This window comes from Botryllus schlosseri, chromosome 5, assembly GCF_051294905.1.
Source record: "Botryllus schlosseri isolate E-star chromosome 5, Bs_hap1, whole genome shotgun sequence".
Taxonomy (NCBI): domain Eukaryota; kingdom Metazoa; phylum Chordata; class Ascidiacea; order Stolidobranchia; family Styelidae; genus Botryllus; species Botryllus schlosseri.
The window spans coordinates 18343856-18358880 of record NC_137240.1 but is presented as its reverse complement, the minus strand read 5'-3'; the positions used below and the strand labels follow the sequence as shown (position 1 = coordinate 18358880).

The 15025-nt window shown below is 38.9% G+C and overlaps 1 protein-coding gene and 1 long non-coding RNA gene across 4 annotated transcripts in view; one reads left to right on the top strand and one right to left on the bottom strand.

Moving 5' to 3' along the window:
- Nucleotides 1-3154: 3154 nt before the first annotated feature.
- On the bottom strand, nt 3155-4892 carry LOC145439300 (uncharacterized). The gene is made up of 2 exons (XR_013915135.1): nt 3844-4892; nt 3155-3363 (listed from the first exon to the last, which is right to left on the bottom strand). It is a non-coding gene; the product is annotated as an uncharacterized LOC145439300 (long non-coding RNA).
- Nucleotides 4893-8882: 3990 nt separating this feature from the next.
- The window catches only part of LOC145439301 (uncharacterized), a 29849-nt gene continuing 23706 nt past the window's right edge, over nt 8883-15025 (top strand). Inside the window, exons 1-8 of one of the 3 annotated variants that reach the window (XM_080316800.1) lie at nt 8883-9063; nt 9235-9303; nt 10142-10267; nt 12757-12822; nt 12892-12957; nt 13094-13180; nt 13930-14052; nt 14267-14362. In XM_080316800.1, the coding sequence (XP_080172926.1) occupies nt 8943-9063; nt 9235-9303; nt 10142-10267; nt 12757-12822; nt 12892-12957; nt 13094-13180; nt 13930-14052; nt 14267-14362 (754 nt within the window). In that variant the 5' untranslated portion in view covers nt 8883-8942. Of the gene's footprint in view, nt 9064-9234; nt 9304-10141; nt 10268-12756; nt 12823-12891; nt 12958-13093; nt 13185-13929; nt 14053-14266; nt 14363-15025 lie in introns of all 3 variants that reach the window. The other 2 variants (XM_080316801.1, XM_080316802.1) reach the window with 2 other exon arrangements.

Sequence of the window (15025 nt, the reverse complement as noted above, 5' to 3'; positions counted from 1 at the left end):
TTACAAATGGACCGTTAAATGTTGAAGATAGAATTGCCATTTCAGAAAGACGGGGTTTCGATTTGGAACCCCACGCTCGCCTGCGTACTCCACTGCACACGACGTACCACCGCAACTGACCAGACCTAATTACCTGCAGCCAATGATGGCCCAAACAAGCGTATCACCACAATCAAAAACTTATGAGTTGACTGTGTGCCTTGACCTCCACCAAACTCTATAGAGGTATTGCTCAGGGAATCCAAAGTGTTCCAGGAAACTCCAGTTAGAATCACTGGACTAATTTATGGTAGGGGCCATGTAAGAGTTAGCCTATTTCTAAAATGCGTCAACTTTTCCTCGCCTACCGTATAATATACTCCCCTTTCAAAAAATGGGTATGGGATGTATTTTGAAACTACTTTAATCCATCAGATGTTGCATTGTATCACTGCGATATCGGCAGAATATATTGGTTTAATGACGTACAAATGTGATGAATCGATGATATCATTAACGATAGAATTTTGATATCGGACCGGCTCCACTCACAACAATCTGCACTGGTGGTTGGTAATAGTCATTTTTCGACATCCTCGTTGATACAGAGCATTATTATGAATTACGAAACAATTACTCATATACGCGACATGAAACATCCTTATTTGCTCAATTGCAATAAACATTTGACCCACGCGCTACTTTGTAGTCTACTATAAGCACCAGACTACTGTGATAATCGCTTACTCATACGGCATACACGAATGAACAGTTGAACACGTGTTAATCGTATTTGGTTTACTGGTGTTGTTTTAGAAGTTTTACGCCTGTATATCCTCCGCATGTAATCGATGCTACAAGAAGGGGGCGGGACGAGCAACCAGGTTTTCGGGTTCCGATTACTATTTTAATACGTATGAAGTTTTCTCTACACCAGTAATTTTGCAGCCGATGAACCGATATTTTCAATTAGCACTCCTTCTACCCCATCTCGTTCTGGGCAACCTAGACTTGTAAACCTACACGGTATCGTGGCCCTTATGTAAGCCGTCTCGAGAGTTTTCTGAAAGGCTAAACATATTTTATCTAAAATGTTTTCTCAGTATACCGACGCCCGCAATCGTTACTTACGAGGTTGGGGCGGCGGTAAATCTCTTTATGAGTTTGCTCAATAAGATTGCAGTTGATGTTGTTGATTTCTGTATTGTTATTCATGGCGTATCGACAGCAATATTTGGCAAGGTACTTAGTAAGGACAGACACTTTCTACCCGAGAATGTAGGAAAGTATCTTTGGTTGTACTACAACAAATTTTAATTATTTCTACCATAATACGTGATTTAACTACTGGAATTTTACATAGGGCCAGACTTCGTTAAAATACAAGTTTTTCATGTACAAATTTGTCAGTTTTCAAGTCAAAAACGATTTTTTCAGGCCAAACTACTTCGTAGGGACAGACAGTTCCAACCAGAAATGAAGATTACTGGTACAATTTTAACATTATGTGCACAAACATCTAATTTGCATACGTGAGGTCAAATTTTGGCAAAATTAAATGTTTCAGGTAAAAAATGTCAATATTTTCCGTTTTTAGGTTATAAAAAACCTAGTTATGAGTATAGAGATTTCTCATATGCACACCCAGCAGGCCCCCCTCTTGTAGATTTTGCAATGATACGAAGATACTGATGTTGTATATTTTACAGATGGTCAACTGCATTAATACAGATAGCACCCAAGCAAAGAAGTCCGTATTGTAACCTTGATTGGAATGACGAGTTGAACAGTATCAGCAGAACAGAAATCGGCAGGGAGTGATTGAGAATGCGGAACAAACCATAGACCTTCGATAATTGTGGTCTTAGCGATTGCATGTGATTTTTCTAAGACATGTTCGAATCCAGTAAAATCTAGATGTATTTGGCATTTTCAGCGTTGGAAATTGATTTGCCAGCGATGTCAATGGTTAATCAAATTTCTGCTAACCATAGATCTTTCATTTCCCTTCATCTGCGGTTGACAGATAGCCTTCAGCTTATTTCAATCGCCACCACCAATGGTATTGTGACGACGAGTAGGCTCACTACAGTACTCTGGGATAACATCCTACTCGTTTACCCTTATATGCTTATTAGTGGAAAGCGGATATCTAATCATAAAACCGCGGCAAACGCCCAACTTGCTCTTGTGGAATTCAACATTAGTGTTTTATGGAAAAATTGACTAAATGTAATCAAGTGCCGATGCCACACTTGCAATGACGTGAGGTATGATTTCCTGTGCGAGTTCACAGGTTTCAAACGCTGATTAGTCGATACCAGTACTCATTAAAGTAATGCGCCATATCGAAACTCAGATCATGTGGTAAAAGGATAACAAAGGAGAACTAGACATACACAACATCATCATTGAATATGTCTCATTAGGGGGAGGAGAGTATAGGTGATTCAGATAGGATAGTCCTGAAAAAATGGATAAATCAATCATGGAAACTAAAAATATACAGAGCCCGTGGTTTCTGGTATGCATGCAAGAGCACAGATCAATTGTTTGCACTGGAGATCACGCACGCGAATATACACGTCGTGAGTTTGCAGCTAGTCCGTTATGTCATTTAATCATACACTAACATCAAATTTTGACAACGTTGATATGGATTTCGGAGTGGCAGCAAATGCGTCTATGACTTCAGGAATTCCTTCCCCGCCTTATTGTAGCATTACCTGCGTGGGTAGGATATATTACTAAAACAACATTAAACTGCGTAGGATCAAGATCTGTTCGTTCGATACTGAGTTGGCGACGTTCTGTCGTCGCAACTGCACTGTAAAAAATAAAAACCTCGATTTACCGCGAAATGTTTGGAAGCACGGTAGCCAGACATTTCGTGGTAATATAACATTACCGATAGTCAACGTATATTTAACTTACATTCGTCTGGTAATCTGACTTTACACACCAGACTGTAATGTTACAGTCTCCCGCGGTATATCCAATCTACATGTTCTCCTGTACATTTACGACCGAGACTATAATTTTACCGCCTACCTATCTACATGCTGTCCGTGTAAATCAGGACTACATATCAGCTTGTTAATTCGCGTACATCCATACCTATCGCAAAGCAACGCGATGCTAAAATATCGGAAAAGTTTCTTCACACTCCCAAAACGACATTGGTACAAACTGTATATTCATTCATGATTCACGATGAAATGGTTATCGATGGAAAAGTATTGTTGCTGGAGGTCTAATTCTTCTTTAGGAGACATGCAGTAACACGAGTGGTCTCAAGAAAAGGTGAATTAATTCCACCACCGGCCAAACTTCCAGTTGTTTCTTTTTCTCGTCCTCATTCCTTCTGTGTAACATGCAGTTCCACTGAAAAGAATTCATGCATAAGTCGCTATATTAAGCAAAGTTGCTAACCTAGACATGACATTAAAAAGACTAAGACAAATGGGCTAACAAAAATATAACATGTTTCGAAGTACCGGTACTGGTACATTGTGGGATGACGGCTCCGCATTTTACATGATATAGCAGAGATTGAAGACATACTTTATCTAATGTATTGAAGCAAAAGGTTCCTCATTTGAGGTGGCGTATGTGCCAAACAAACCCAGCAGTGAATAAAAACATCTCTATGGTATGGTCCGAAAATGACAGTTAGAAACCAACAGTTTCAACTCCTCCGCGGCGGAGTATGTGGTGGCACAGGTTACTATATAAGTCGACTAATATCCCAAAATAGAACAGAAAATGCGGCGAATGAAATATTTCAATCATGAAATCAAAGTCATCCCGGTGGTGTGCACAGTCGTAGATATTCACGGTAACAAATGCTATGTAGTACTGTACCTTTTACGATGCGTACCCCATTCAGCATTCCTAGTATTCTTCAACGATCGTGTCCACTTTCTTAAAGCACAACAAGCTTCGCTCCACCCTCTGCTCAAATCTCAATAATGGCCACTGGCCAGACGACACTCTGGCGATTTCGAAATAAGTGATATATTCATCCGCACACATATGCCACCAATAATATTTACTGGCCACGTTATAATCTTTGATCTAGGTCGTGTTTTCCATACAGAAACATTTATTATTACATATAGTCCCTTTCTTTTTCATCTAATCTCGTATAAATTGATATTTATTCCAAGTGTTGTTCACTACTTACTGTACTTACTTAACCAGACGCTGCTTGTGATGTCACAGTTGTGCGTTGGTTGTTTACAACGAATCTCAGAAACCCAGTAACGCGTAACGGTAACCTAATGTAACCCATTACTGGTCGCCTTGTCCGCCATTAACAAATGATCAACTGAGCATGCGGTGCTGATATTTCTAGTTTCTCAAACAATATTATACATCCTAAACTGATTTTCTAACTTATCAGTTCTATCCGTGGCAACGAATCTAACCAGCGAGACCGGCCGTATAGCCATAGCCTTATAATATAATATAATGGCCAATGGCCATGGTGTCAAACCACATTAGCTACAATTGCCAGTTGTTTCTTGTACCCTACTATATACTATACTGAAATTGGTACTAGGGCCACCAATTTCCGTATGACAGACCCCAGTTTCGCGAACGAGGTTGAATCAGGTCAAATCACCACGAGAATGATATATCAGTAACATTCAGTTCCCCATATACACTGGCTGCAGCGATTCTGAAGCTAATCAATTTTGCCAATAGCCCGGTAAACTTCTGTAACGAGTAACTGTCAGTAATTTTGCGAAGAAATTCTGGTAACTTGACTTCACAGCTAAATTAAGGTAATATTACATATCAAAATGTAAAATTACAAGCTACGCTCAGTTATTGGCTGCGACCGGTAATTCGTTGTAAAATTTACAGAGATTTCCCAGTAAATCTACCAGATTTTTTACAGTGTGGGTGATTACAGTACATAATAACACGTCGATAATGAGGTTTATTGCAATAAAGCGGTGCTTTTCAAACTTTTTCAGATACGCTCCCTTTACGACAGTGGGAAATTTCGCGCCCCCAAATCGCCATATCACAAAATGCAACCAGAATGCTAGCTATCCTAACGGATAGTTTTATGGCATGGAAGGTTACGACTATTAATGAAAGAATTGGCAAATATGAAATTCGGACCACACGCAGAACAATAACTAAATGAAGGTATATCGCGAGAAGCACGAAAAAAAATTCGCGTTCCTTCGGTTTGAGAACTAATGCAATAAAGGAAAGAAGGATCTTCCATGTCGCGTACAGAAGTAATTGTGACATCATTTTTTAAAATGCTTTGTATGATAATCTCAAAGAATGAATAATTCTTTAGTATGTTATGTGAGATATGTGGAGGCTTACGTAAATGGTTGCATCACAGAACTATACATCGTATATTCCTCATCGAGATGCAATTACATTAACAGAGCCTTTTCTGTAATGTACATTCTTTTGCCTATTTCGCTCCTACGCAATCTTAGAGTATAAAGTAGTCGCCTGTCATCAAATGCATTTGGCATACAGATTTGGTTCCTCTGGTAGATGAGTGGCATTATAGACGATCTTATATTGAGACGTAACTTCGTCTATTCGTAAAAAGCGAATAAGTACAGCTCAAATAAGTACAGCTCTTGACAGTCATGTCATTTCACCGATTGCAATGACGCTTCAGTCCCGTTCGATATCGAGAATCAGAAGCCTCATTTATTTGCTGGCAGTATTTTCTTGCTGTCATAAATTTTGGATAGATTAGGTCCCTAATTATGGGATTAATTGTGAAGTTTTGTGCTTCTCATAGGAGGTTTTTCTAAATATACACCCGCATGGACGTGGACGGCACTCAAGTGCGAAGGTTGAAAATCACCGACTTAACCAATCATTGGTGTAAAACGGGGGCGGACAACTTCTCCGGTCGGCATGCTTGATATTGGAAAATAAAGTCGTTGGCGGGATGGATTACAGAGTCGATACATTAATCGCGGATTTCTCTACCTATACAAGGAATAAATCGTGTTTCATTCAAGCATCAACTTTAAGGAATAGTGATCAAAAACAGTATTTAATGAATTTATTAGCCCAATGTACTTCAATAGCTGCTAAGGTCCATCAGAAATCTGTGGTCGATCAAAGTTATCAACAAAGTTCTTGGAACTCTGGCGGCATGACATAGGTAGAAACTCTTGGTAATGACTGCACGTGGGCATCAGTTATATTGGAACGCAGCCTTGTCTTGTTAATGTTCATGGTCGAAAACGTTTACCCGTAAATGTATGTAGATTCAAACAGAACAAGTAATTTCATGACCATATTTCTCGGGTTGGCAAACTTTTGTCAATACTTTCATATCAGAATTCCACACTGTAAAAAATAAAAACCTCGATTTACCGCGAAATGTTTGGAAGCACGGTAGCCAGACATTTCGTGGTAATCTAACATTACCGTTAGTCAATGTAAATTTAACTTACACTCGTCCGGTAATCTCACTTTACACGCCAGACTGTAATGTTACAGTCACCTCCGGTATATCTAATCTACATGTTCTCCTGTACATTTGCGATCGAGACTGTCATTTTACCGCCTACCTACCTATATGCTGTTCCTGTAAATCAGGATTACATACCAGCTTGTAAATTCACGTACATCCATACCTATCGCAAAGCAACCCGATGCAAAAATATCGCAACATTTTCTTCACATCCACAAAACGACATTGGAATGAACTGTATATTCATTCATGATATCACGATGAAGTGGTTATCGATGGAAAAATATTGCTGCTGGAGGTCTAATTCTTCTTTAGGAGACATGCAGTAACACGAGTGGTCTCAAGAAAACGTGAATTAATTCCACCACCGGCCAAACTTCCAATTGTTTCTTTTTCTCGTTCTCATTCCTTCTGTGTAAGTAGTATCTTGCAGTTCCACTAAAAAGAATTCGTGCGTAAGTAGCTATATAAAGCAAAGTTCCTAACCTGGACAGTGGACATGACATTATAAAGACTAAGACAAATAGGCTAACAAAAATATAACATGTTTTGAAGTACCGGTACTGGCACATTGTGTGAGGACGGCTCCGCCTTTTACATGACATAGCAGAGATTCATGACTTTATCTCTGTATTGAAGCAAAAGGTTCCTAATTTAAGGTGGCATGTGTGGCAAACAATTCCAGCAGTGGATGAAAACATATCTATGCTATGGCCCGAAAATGACATTACCAAGCCAACAGTTTCAACTCCTCCGCAGCGGAGTATGTGGTCACTATATAAGTCGACAAATATCCCAAAATAGAACAGAGAATGCGGCGAATGAAATATATCAATCATGAAATCTAAGTCATCGAGGGCTGGTGTGCAGAGTCAGATATTCACGGTAACAAATACTATGTAGTACTGTATTACCTTGATGCGTATGCCATTCAGCATTCCTAGGAATCTTCAACGATCGTGTTCACTTTCTTCAAGCACAAGCTTCGCTCCACCCTTTGCTCAAATCTCACTAATGGCCACTGGCCAGACGACACTCGAACGATTTCGAAATAAATGGTATTCATCCGCTGACACATGACACCAATAATATTTACTGGCCACGTTATAATGTTTGATCTGGGTCGTTTTTTCCATACAGAAACATTTATCATTGCATATAGTCCCTTTTTTCATGTAATTTCGTATAAATTGATGTATATTCCATGTGTTGTTCACTACTTACTGTACTTACCTAACCAGACGCTGCTTGTGATGTCACAGTTGTGCGTTGGTTGTTTACTACGAATCTCAGAAAAAGCAGTCACCTAATGTAACCTATTACAGGTCGCCTTGTCCGCCATTAACAAATGGTTAGCTGAGCATGCGGTGCTGATATTTCTAGTTTCCCCGAGCAATATTATACATCCTGAACTAATTTTCTAACTTATCAGCCTTATTCGTGACAACGAATGTAACCAGCGAGACTGGCCGTACAGCCATTGCCTTATAATATAATATGGCTACGGTGTACCACATTAGCTACGATCGCCAGTTATTTCTTGTACCCTACTAAGCTTAAATTGATACTAGGGCCAACAATTTCGGTATGACAGACCCCAGTCTCGCAAACGAGGTTCAATCAGGTCAAATCACCTCTATAGAATGATATATCAGTAACATTCAGTTCTACGTATACATTGGCTGCAGCGATTTTGAAGCTAATCAATTTTGCCAATAGCCCGGTAAACTGCAGTAACGAGTAACTCTCAGTAATTTTGCGAAGAAATTCAGGTAACTTACTTTACAGCTATATTAAGGTAATATTACATATCAAAATGTAAAATGACAAGCTACGCACAGTAATTGGCTGCGACCGGTAATTTGTGGTAAAATTTACAGAGATGTCCCAGTAAATCTACCAGATTTTTTACAGTGCACTTACAAGAGTAGAAAGTCTATGCGGGCCACACAAAATCCCGTCACAGCCATATGTTTCCCGCCCCTGGTGTAAAATATCGAGTCGCATTGAAAATGACTCGAATGACCTATTGATAGCATCACTGAATCTAGATTAATCATCACATATTTCCCGTCGATATGTTGCACGACATTCCACTGTATTACCCATGCTGTAGCCTAATTCGCTGCTACACAACGTTATAGTATAAATTGAACGACTGCCATCAAAATAGTTTTTGTATTCCGGTGTGTCTGTTCTCGTAGATAAGTTGTATAAGTTAATGTGAAGTTCATAGCAATATTTGTATGTACGCAAATTACTAACTGCAATTAGGAGTGTTATCCTTATTTTGATTTTGATGACATTTCAGTCCCATTCCGTGGTGGAAAAGAGAAATTTTCGGGCTATAATGACATACACCTCTAAGATATTGTTTATCAATAATGTCATCTGCCCGCACTTACCTTATATTTTCAGTGCCAGCCTTATTTCGAACGTAAATAGGTGACCATTACTGTGCATCTGCTCTGGTATTCGACGACCAAGAATGATGTCGCAGGACGATTATAAACACATATACGTCGATGACAATAATGAAGTAACTTTCCAACGTCGAACCTCACTAAAAGAAACGTGTCAAAACAATACAGGACATGAGACTCTTGGAGGTACAGAAATTAATTATAGACCTAACATTAAATGATATACGTTATATATACACATGTTGAAATAAACCCGAATATTTTCGACTGGCACACATCAGGGTTAGGCGAATTAGACATTATATATTCCTCATTCATATTCAGCTATATATTGAAGGACTATTTCCTGTAATGCAGAACCAAATAAGACGACTCCAAACAATACAGGACAAGTCGTGAATGCGAAATCAACTTGGAATGATGAAGGTAACTATAAATTTCTCAGCCCTAAACTGTTATCTTATGCATGTAGTAAAGGAGGCGATAGAAATACTACGCTATGGTTTTTAATGTGAAATAGCGACTTAATTATGTTGTCGAAAACAAATATGCATCTGCACTAAAAGGTGAAGGTACAAGGTACAACTTTCTTATGATGATGAGACGCATAGAAAATAGAATATAGAAAAACAAGTTTTAAACAGTGTTTAAATTAAAGACCTTTTTAAAAATAAAAATGAATCGTTTTATTTTAAGCTGCGAAATTATGCCATATTTGTATAAATATTTTCCAAAAAACACGTTGCATGACCCTATGGACAATTACCACCCCATATAGCCGACGTATATCGATATGGGGGGGGGGGGGGGGGGGGTTGGAAGGTTGGAGCCAGCAAAATAGTCGGCTCAACATTAATAGTACAGATATCTCGTCAAAGGTGCTATTGTAACTCTATATTTTCAATTGTCAATGTCAATCGACAATGACGTCACAGTTGAATATTAGTTACGTCATGGCTTTAAAAACGTGTTTTATATTAGGGCCTCGTTTTAAACATGTTTGTTTTAAATTGATTTTTGATTTAAATGCAAGCCCACTAATAGATAAGCTCGGTAAATATGTGTCCGTATATATTTATTCCATTTGCTAAACGCAAGATGAGCTTCGGTAATCGATTTCACATATCATTGCAAAATACATTTGATAAATTGGTACAATGGAGCGCATATAGGCGAGGTATCATACTGGCCTCAAGTGCGTCGTCAGCAAATAGCAATTCGAGATTTTATTGTCGAATACGATAGACATCTTTTGTTTTGTCAGACCGCACCAAGATCAACGGTAAATTCAAAGTTATCTTCTCGTTAGCGATCGTGCTCTTCATTGCGATATTCGCGTTATTGGGAGTGTTGCTTTCCTGGGCTTCTCGATCGAATTTTCAGAACAACGGTAAGCTGCATGATTTTGATGTTTTTTGGACATGAAAACATAGGATGGAAACTGAAACAAATGAAATCCGAGGCCGCAGAAGACCACGAAAAGGTCATATGCGGCTTGGAGACACTACATCGTTGATCTGCCATAGTGGCGACATGTGACAAATGATATTCAGGTTTTCCTGTTTTATATAAATCTAATGTCGTGCTCCATTAGTGGTTAGTAAAATGTGTCCTTTCCCATCCATTATTTTCGTGTGGTTTCATGCGGTTTTTATTTTATGCAACTGATGACAACCATCGTGCCAATGTTACGACTTCATGCGATTCTTACTCTAATTCCGGCCATCAACCCTATTTTCCAAAACAATCAGGATGTGGCTGGCTATGTTACTGCTGAAAGGTCCTGGCCTAATTTTCGTTCCCGAATCTCGGTCCATGCAAAACTATGAAAGGTGCATATATTGTGTGTCTTCCAACATTTTGTTAACGACTGCTCTGCGGCAACCTACATCACGATCATGGACTAAAGATTTAATTAGTTTTGATACAAGTGGCAGTGATAACCCATTTGTGGGAGCGGAACGAGGTTGTGTTAGTGTACAGAGGCTAAGTGAAGTGTTTGTCGAAGAGTAGTCTATTATGATGAAAGATTTTGTGCAATGTGCATCAATTTTGCATCTTCATATTTATGACACCTGTCACTCTCAGATTACCATGTGAGATAGTCTATCGGCAGTATGAAACTGATAGCGCCGCAATGCCACGCTAACCGACGACACGGCTTGAATAGTGCGGGTGGTATAACATCACTCTGGTTCAGATGTTGTCAACATTTTTATTGTCGCGGCCAAAAAATTCGGCCTGAATCAGTGGAAAATTTCCTGCTAAATTGTGCGAGATACTCAATTAATAGAAAATATATAATGGAGGCTGCAAAGAACCATGACGTCAACATTTTATCATCGGAAATTCTTACTAGTCCTTTCACTGCAACGCCTATTATAGAATTCGCACCCCTGTCAAATCGAACGATTTAGATGCCACAGTAGCCGAACACCAATAAAAACCCATACCAACCAACGAACCAACCTTAAATTTCGATTTGAAAATGTTCCGCGAACCATCTTTTAATTTGGCGTGCTGATTAATAAAACATGGTCAGCACAGCACTTTCGCCCCGACTGTTGGGTTTTTGTTTTCTAAGCAAAATAACTAACTGGACGATCTTCCAATATGAAATCAGTGTAGTGACATCAGAACAACTTTAAGACAGATCTATAGTCCGGAGTGCAATTGAACGAAAGACGATAGAGAACAAAACACCAGAGCATAAATACGAAGCACAACCTACGAGTAATAATGATTGGCGGTAATTACTAATCCTATGCAAATAAGAGACAAACGATACCAACGTGAACTGTACGAACATAACTTAAACTACTCACTGTTATGTGGAAAGCTTACCACTATGTTCGCAGTAATACCGATTATGCAACAGATATCACTAGCTTGTAGTTTTACTGAAAGGAGAGGTTCCCGTCCTATTGATTTCTATGCACCCCACCAGATGGCCGGACACCATTCCTACGTTACGATAGGTGGTGCTTCCACTGATCTCGTGCCTTGTTTGCTGGGTTCGCATTGCTCAACGATTGTTTTTACTCATTTCGAAAAAGGAACTAAAACATTCAGAAACGAGCCGCCAAAGGCATCCGGTTAACAGACATTCTCTTAATTGTCAGTGGTATTTATTGTTCGCTTCCGCGATCTCAGTGGATAGGCAAACGACCACATACAGAAGTGATATGTAATTTAATAAATGTGGAACAGACGAAAATGTCGAAGGCTCCAATCATTCCATATCGTATATATATGTCGGCTATTTCTAATGCAAGTCCTCCAAATGCTCATTCTACATCTTTTTCGAAAATAGTTGGACAATCAGGACATCATTATACAAATTTGAAAGAAAAGGAATTTTTAAAGGGCCTTCGTTTCAAACATTGTTTAAAAGATGTTTCAATGAAAGTATCGTAAAACACATCCAGTTTCAAATGCAATCCTAATTCCGCCATGCAGTATATGCTTGAGCCTGAGGATATTACTAACACAGAATTTGTTGTTTGAAACATTTTACTACCATGCGTTCGGAGTAATCAAATCATCATGCAGTTTGGTCATACGTGAAAATTGCCCCTAAATTGATACATTTTTGTTTCTAGCTTGTTTAAATTGGAATATGAAATATATTCGGTTTCAATGATTACTAATTGTTTGGTGACCAACAGTAACCTGATCTGATGGCTTCTCGGATCTCGGGCCGCAACCGTATGTCGCTTACAATCGCAAGTGCGAGACTCGGGATGTAACATGTTGCAACAATCGTTGTTGTCTTTTTGTGGGGTTGTGACGCGTTGTCCGCTTCGATATAATCGATAACATTTCATCACGTAACACATCCTCAACCATTTCCTGCGATTCACCCTTTCTCTAACACAGAGCTGAAAGAAATGTTAATTGAAGAGACGCGAAAACTTGAGAGCAATCTGATCAACAGCGTAACAGGTTTATATTTCATTTTCGTGTAAACCTTCCTCCTCATTATCACTTACATCATATTCGTAACTATAATAGATTTTCGAAATGCATCCAGGAAAGCGACATTAACATCGGAGAGCAAACTTATCAGCATGATTGAAGGTATAGAGCCAACATATAGTAGGCTACACTCTCGATGAATACAAAATATATAATTAGATCATAGTATGTTGATTCAAACATAATTTTGAGCGTATTGATGAATATTCAAGACAAACGCTATTGAAAAAATTTTCAGGTGCTAAATTGTCATTGAATCAAAGTAAACATGATCTCATGAACATCGTCACAAATAACAAAAGAGAAGCTGACATATTGAGAAGAGGTACGTAGATTTTCGAGCGTGAGGTATTCTCTGTAAATCATTCTGCATGTTGGCGGACTTCAGAACTCAATTATATATTCCGTTATTTGACAAACCGACTGTTGGAATCGACTTTACATTAATACCATGCTTCGCACGGCACGACGGCTGTTAGACTGTGTTGCAATGACGTGTCGCAGGCCGTGCGTTGGAAGATCCTGTCACATGTCCCATATGAGAGTTGTTTTCAAACTTTTTAGAGCGCGACTAAAATTTGTGTTTTGTTGACTTCTCGCAACTCCGCCTCACACCTCGAAAAATGCGTTTCTATTGTTAGTATGGTACGCTTTTACGGCCATGCATGAAGTAGTCCAGACAACCTGCTGTACGCTACGGAGTTTTATGAATAGTGATTCGGTTCAAAAAAGTAATTGATCTGGTAAGGTTATTGTAAGGCTACTGAATTGACAACTTCTTAAAAATTAATACACGAGTCTTTTAAATTGTACGCTATGCCTATATACATCAACGGTTCCCGGCCCTTTTCAAAGTCAGCAACTGGCGTGCCAAACGTGAACACACTTTTTATATGCCCACGCCACTTCGCCGGGTCATATCCGCCCTGCTTACTGTATGTTTGGAAATACTTCACTGGCTTTCAAACGCTAAAAGGCGTCTATTGTCAATGATATTTCAGATGACAACGTAGGATATATGCAATAGGCCTAATTCGCAGGTTTTAGTGCCGAAATATAGTTTTGCATCAAAAGGAAGCCGAAATTGCTCAGAGTTGAGGGACAATCCCGGGATTACAACGGCAGGGTACTACATGATACGCGGCAACTACTATGAAGCAACGTCGTACATTTACTGTGATTTCAAACAGTATGCAGGTATAAATTATATTTATTTGCAATATGCTAAAAATGCCTCACATTGGTATGTACTTTCGTCAAACATTCGAAAAAACAAAAACGAAACATTCATGAACTTCATAATTTCTCGGTATAGCTCTGTCGCACACTTTAAAATGTCCCTATGGCCTACCAGAGGCTAATTCACTGGCTAATTTATTAGGATGACATTTGTTACATTTTCATTACTCAGGCGTGTCATCATGCTCGCAGTTAACTTCGAACTACAACATCGGGAACTACGGTTATTATCTTCTGGGGACATCTACGAAATTCAAGTATTGTCCCGGTAGGCAATCTGTAAAATTACGTCAAAATCTTCAAGTTGCAGGGTCGTATCATTGTTGCAATTGACAATTCCACAATAATAGAATTACAATTAATCAGGAAATATTTTTGTCACTAAAAATACGAATTGGATTGACTACTCGACCTATGAGGCAGCTAACCATCACGTATTTGAATTTCAGATGTAATTATGGCTGTTGTATTCATATCCGCCGTGCACCTGAGGGTTGGCATTAGTTGTAGCCTACAGCTAGAGCAATACATGCTTTGTCATATTCGTGATGTCATTAGGAACACCGTTTTGATAATAATTGGTGTCCAATGAGGATCATGATTGCGGAAGCAGACTCCGTCAGAGTTAGATTATCAAATATATAAAACCTAGAAGGCTAGCTTATTCATTTGGTGACTTGGTGTCTATCGCACTACTACTCTTCAAACGATGTCTACTTACGAATAACGGCATACTAGGAATCCGCCATTGAAGGTGACTATTTATACTATGACTATAGGCTACCAACCAGAAAGAGAGCCAGAGTAATTAATTGTTCAGTAAGATAAATTATTTGATCTACGCTAGGCTATACACATTTTTTGCAGTGCCAATTTGAATATAGTCAATGCAGGGCTATGTTGGCAGATTAATATGTGGCTTATGCATATT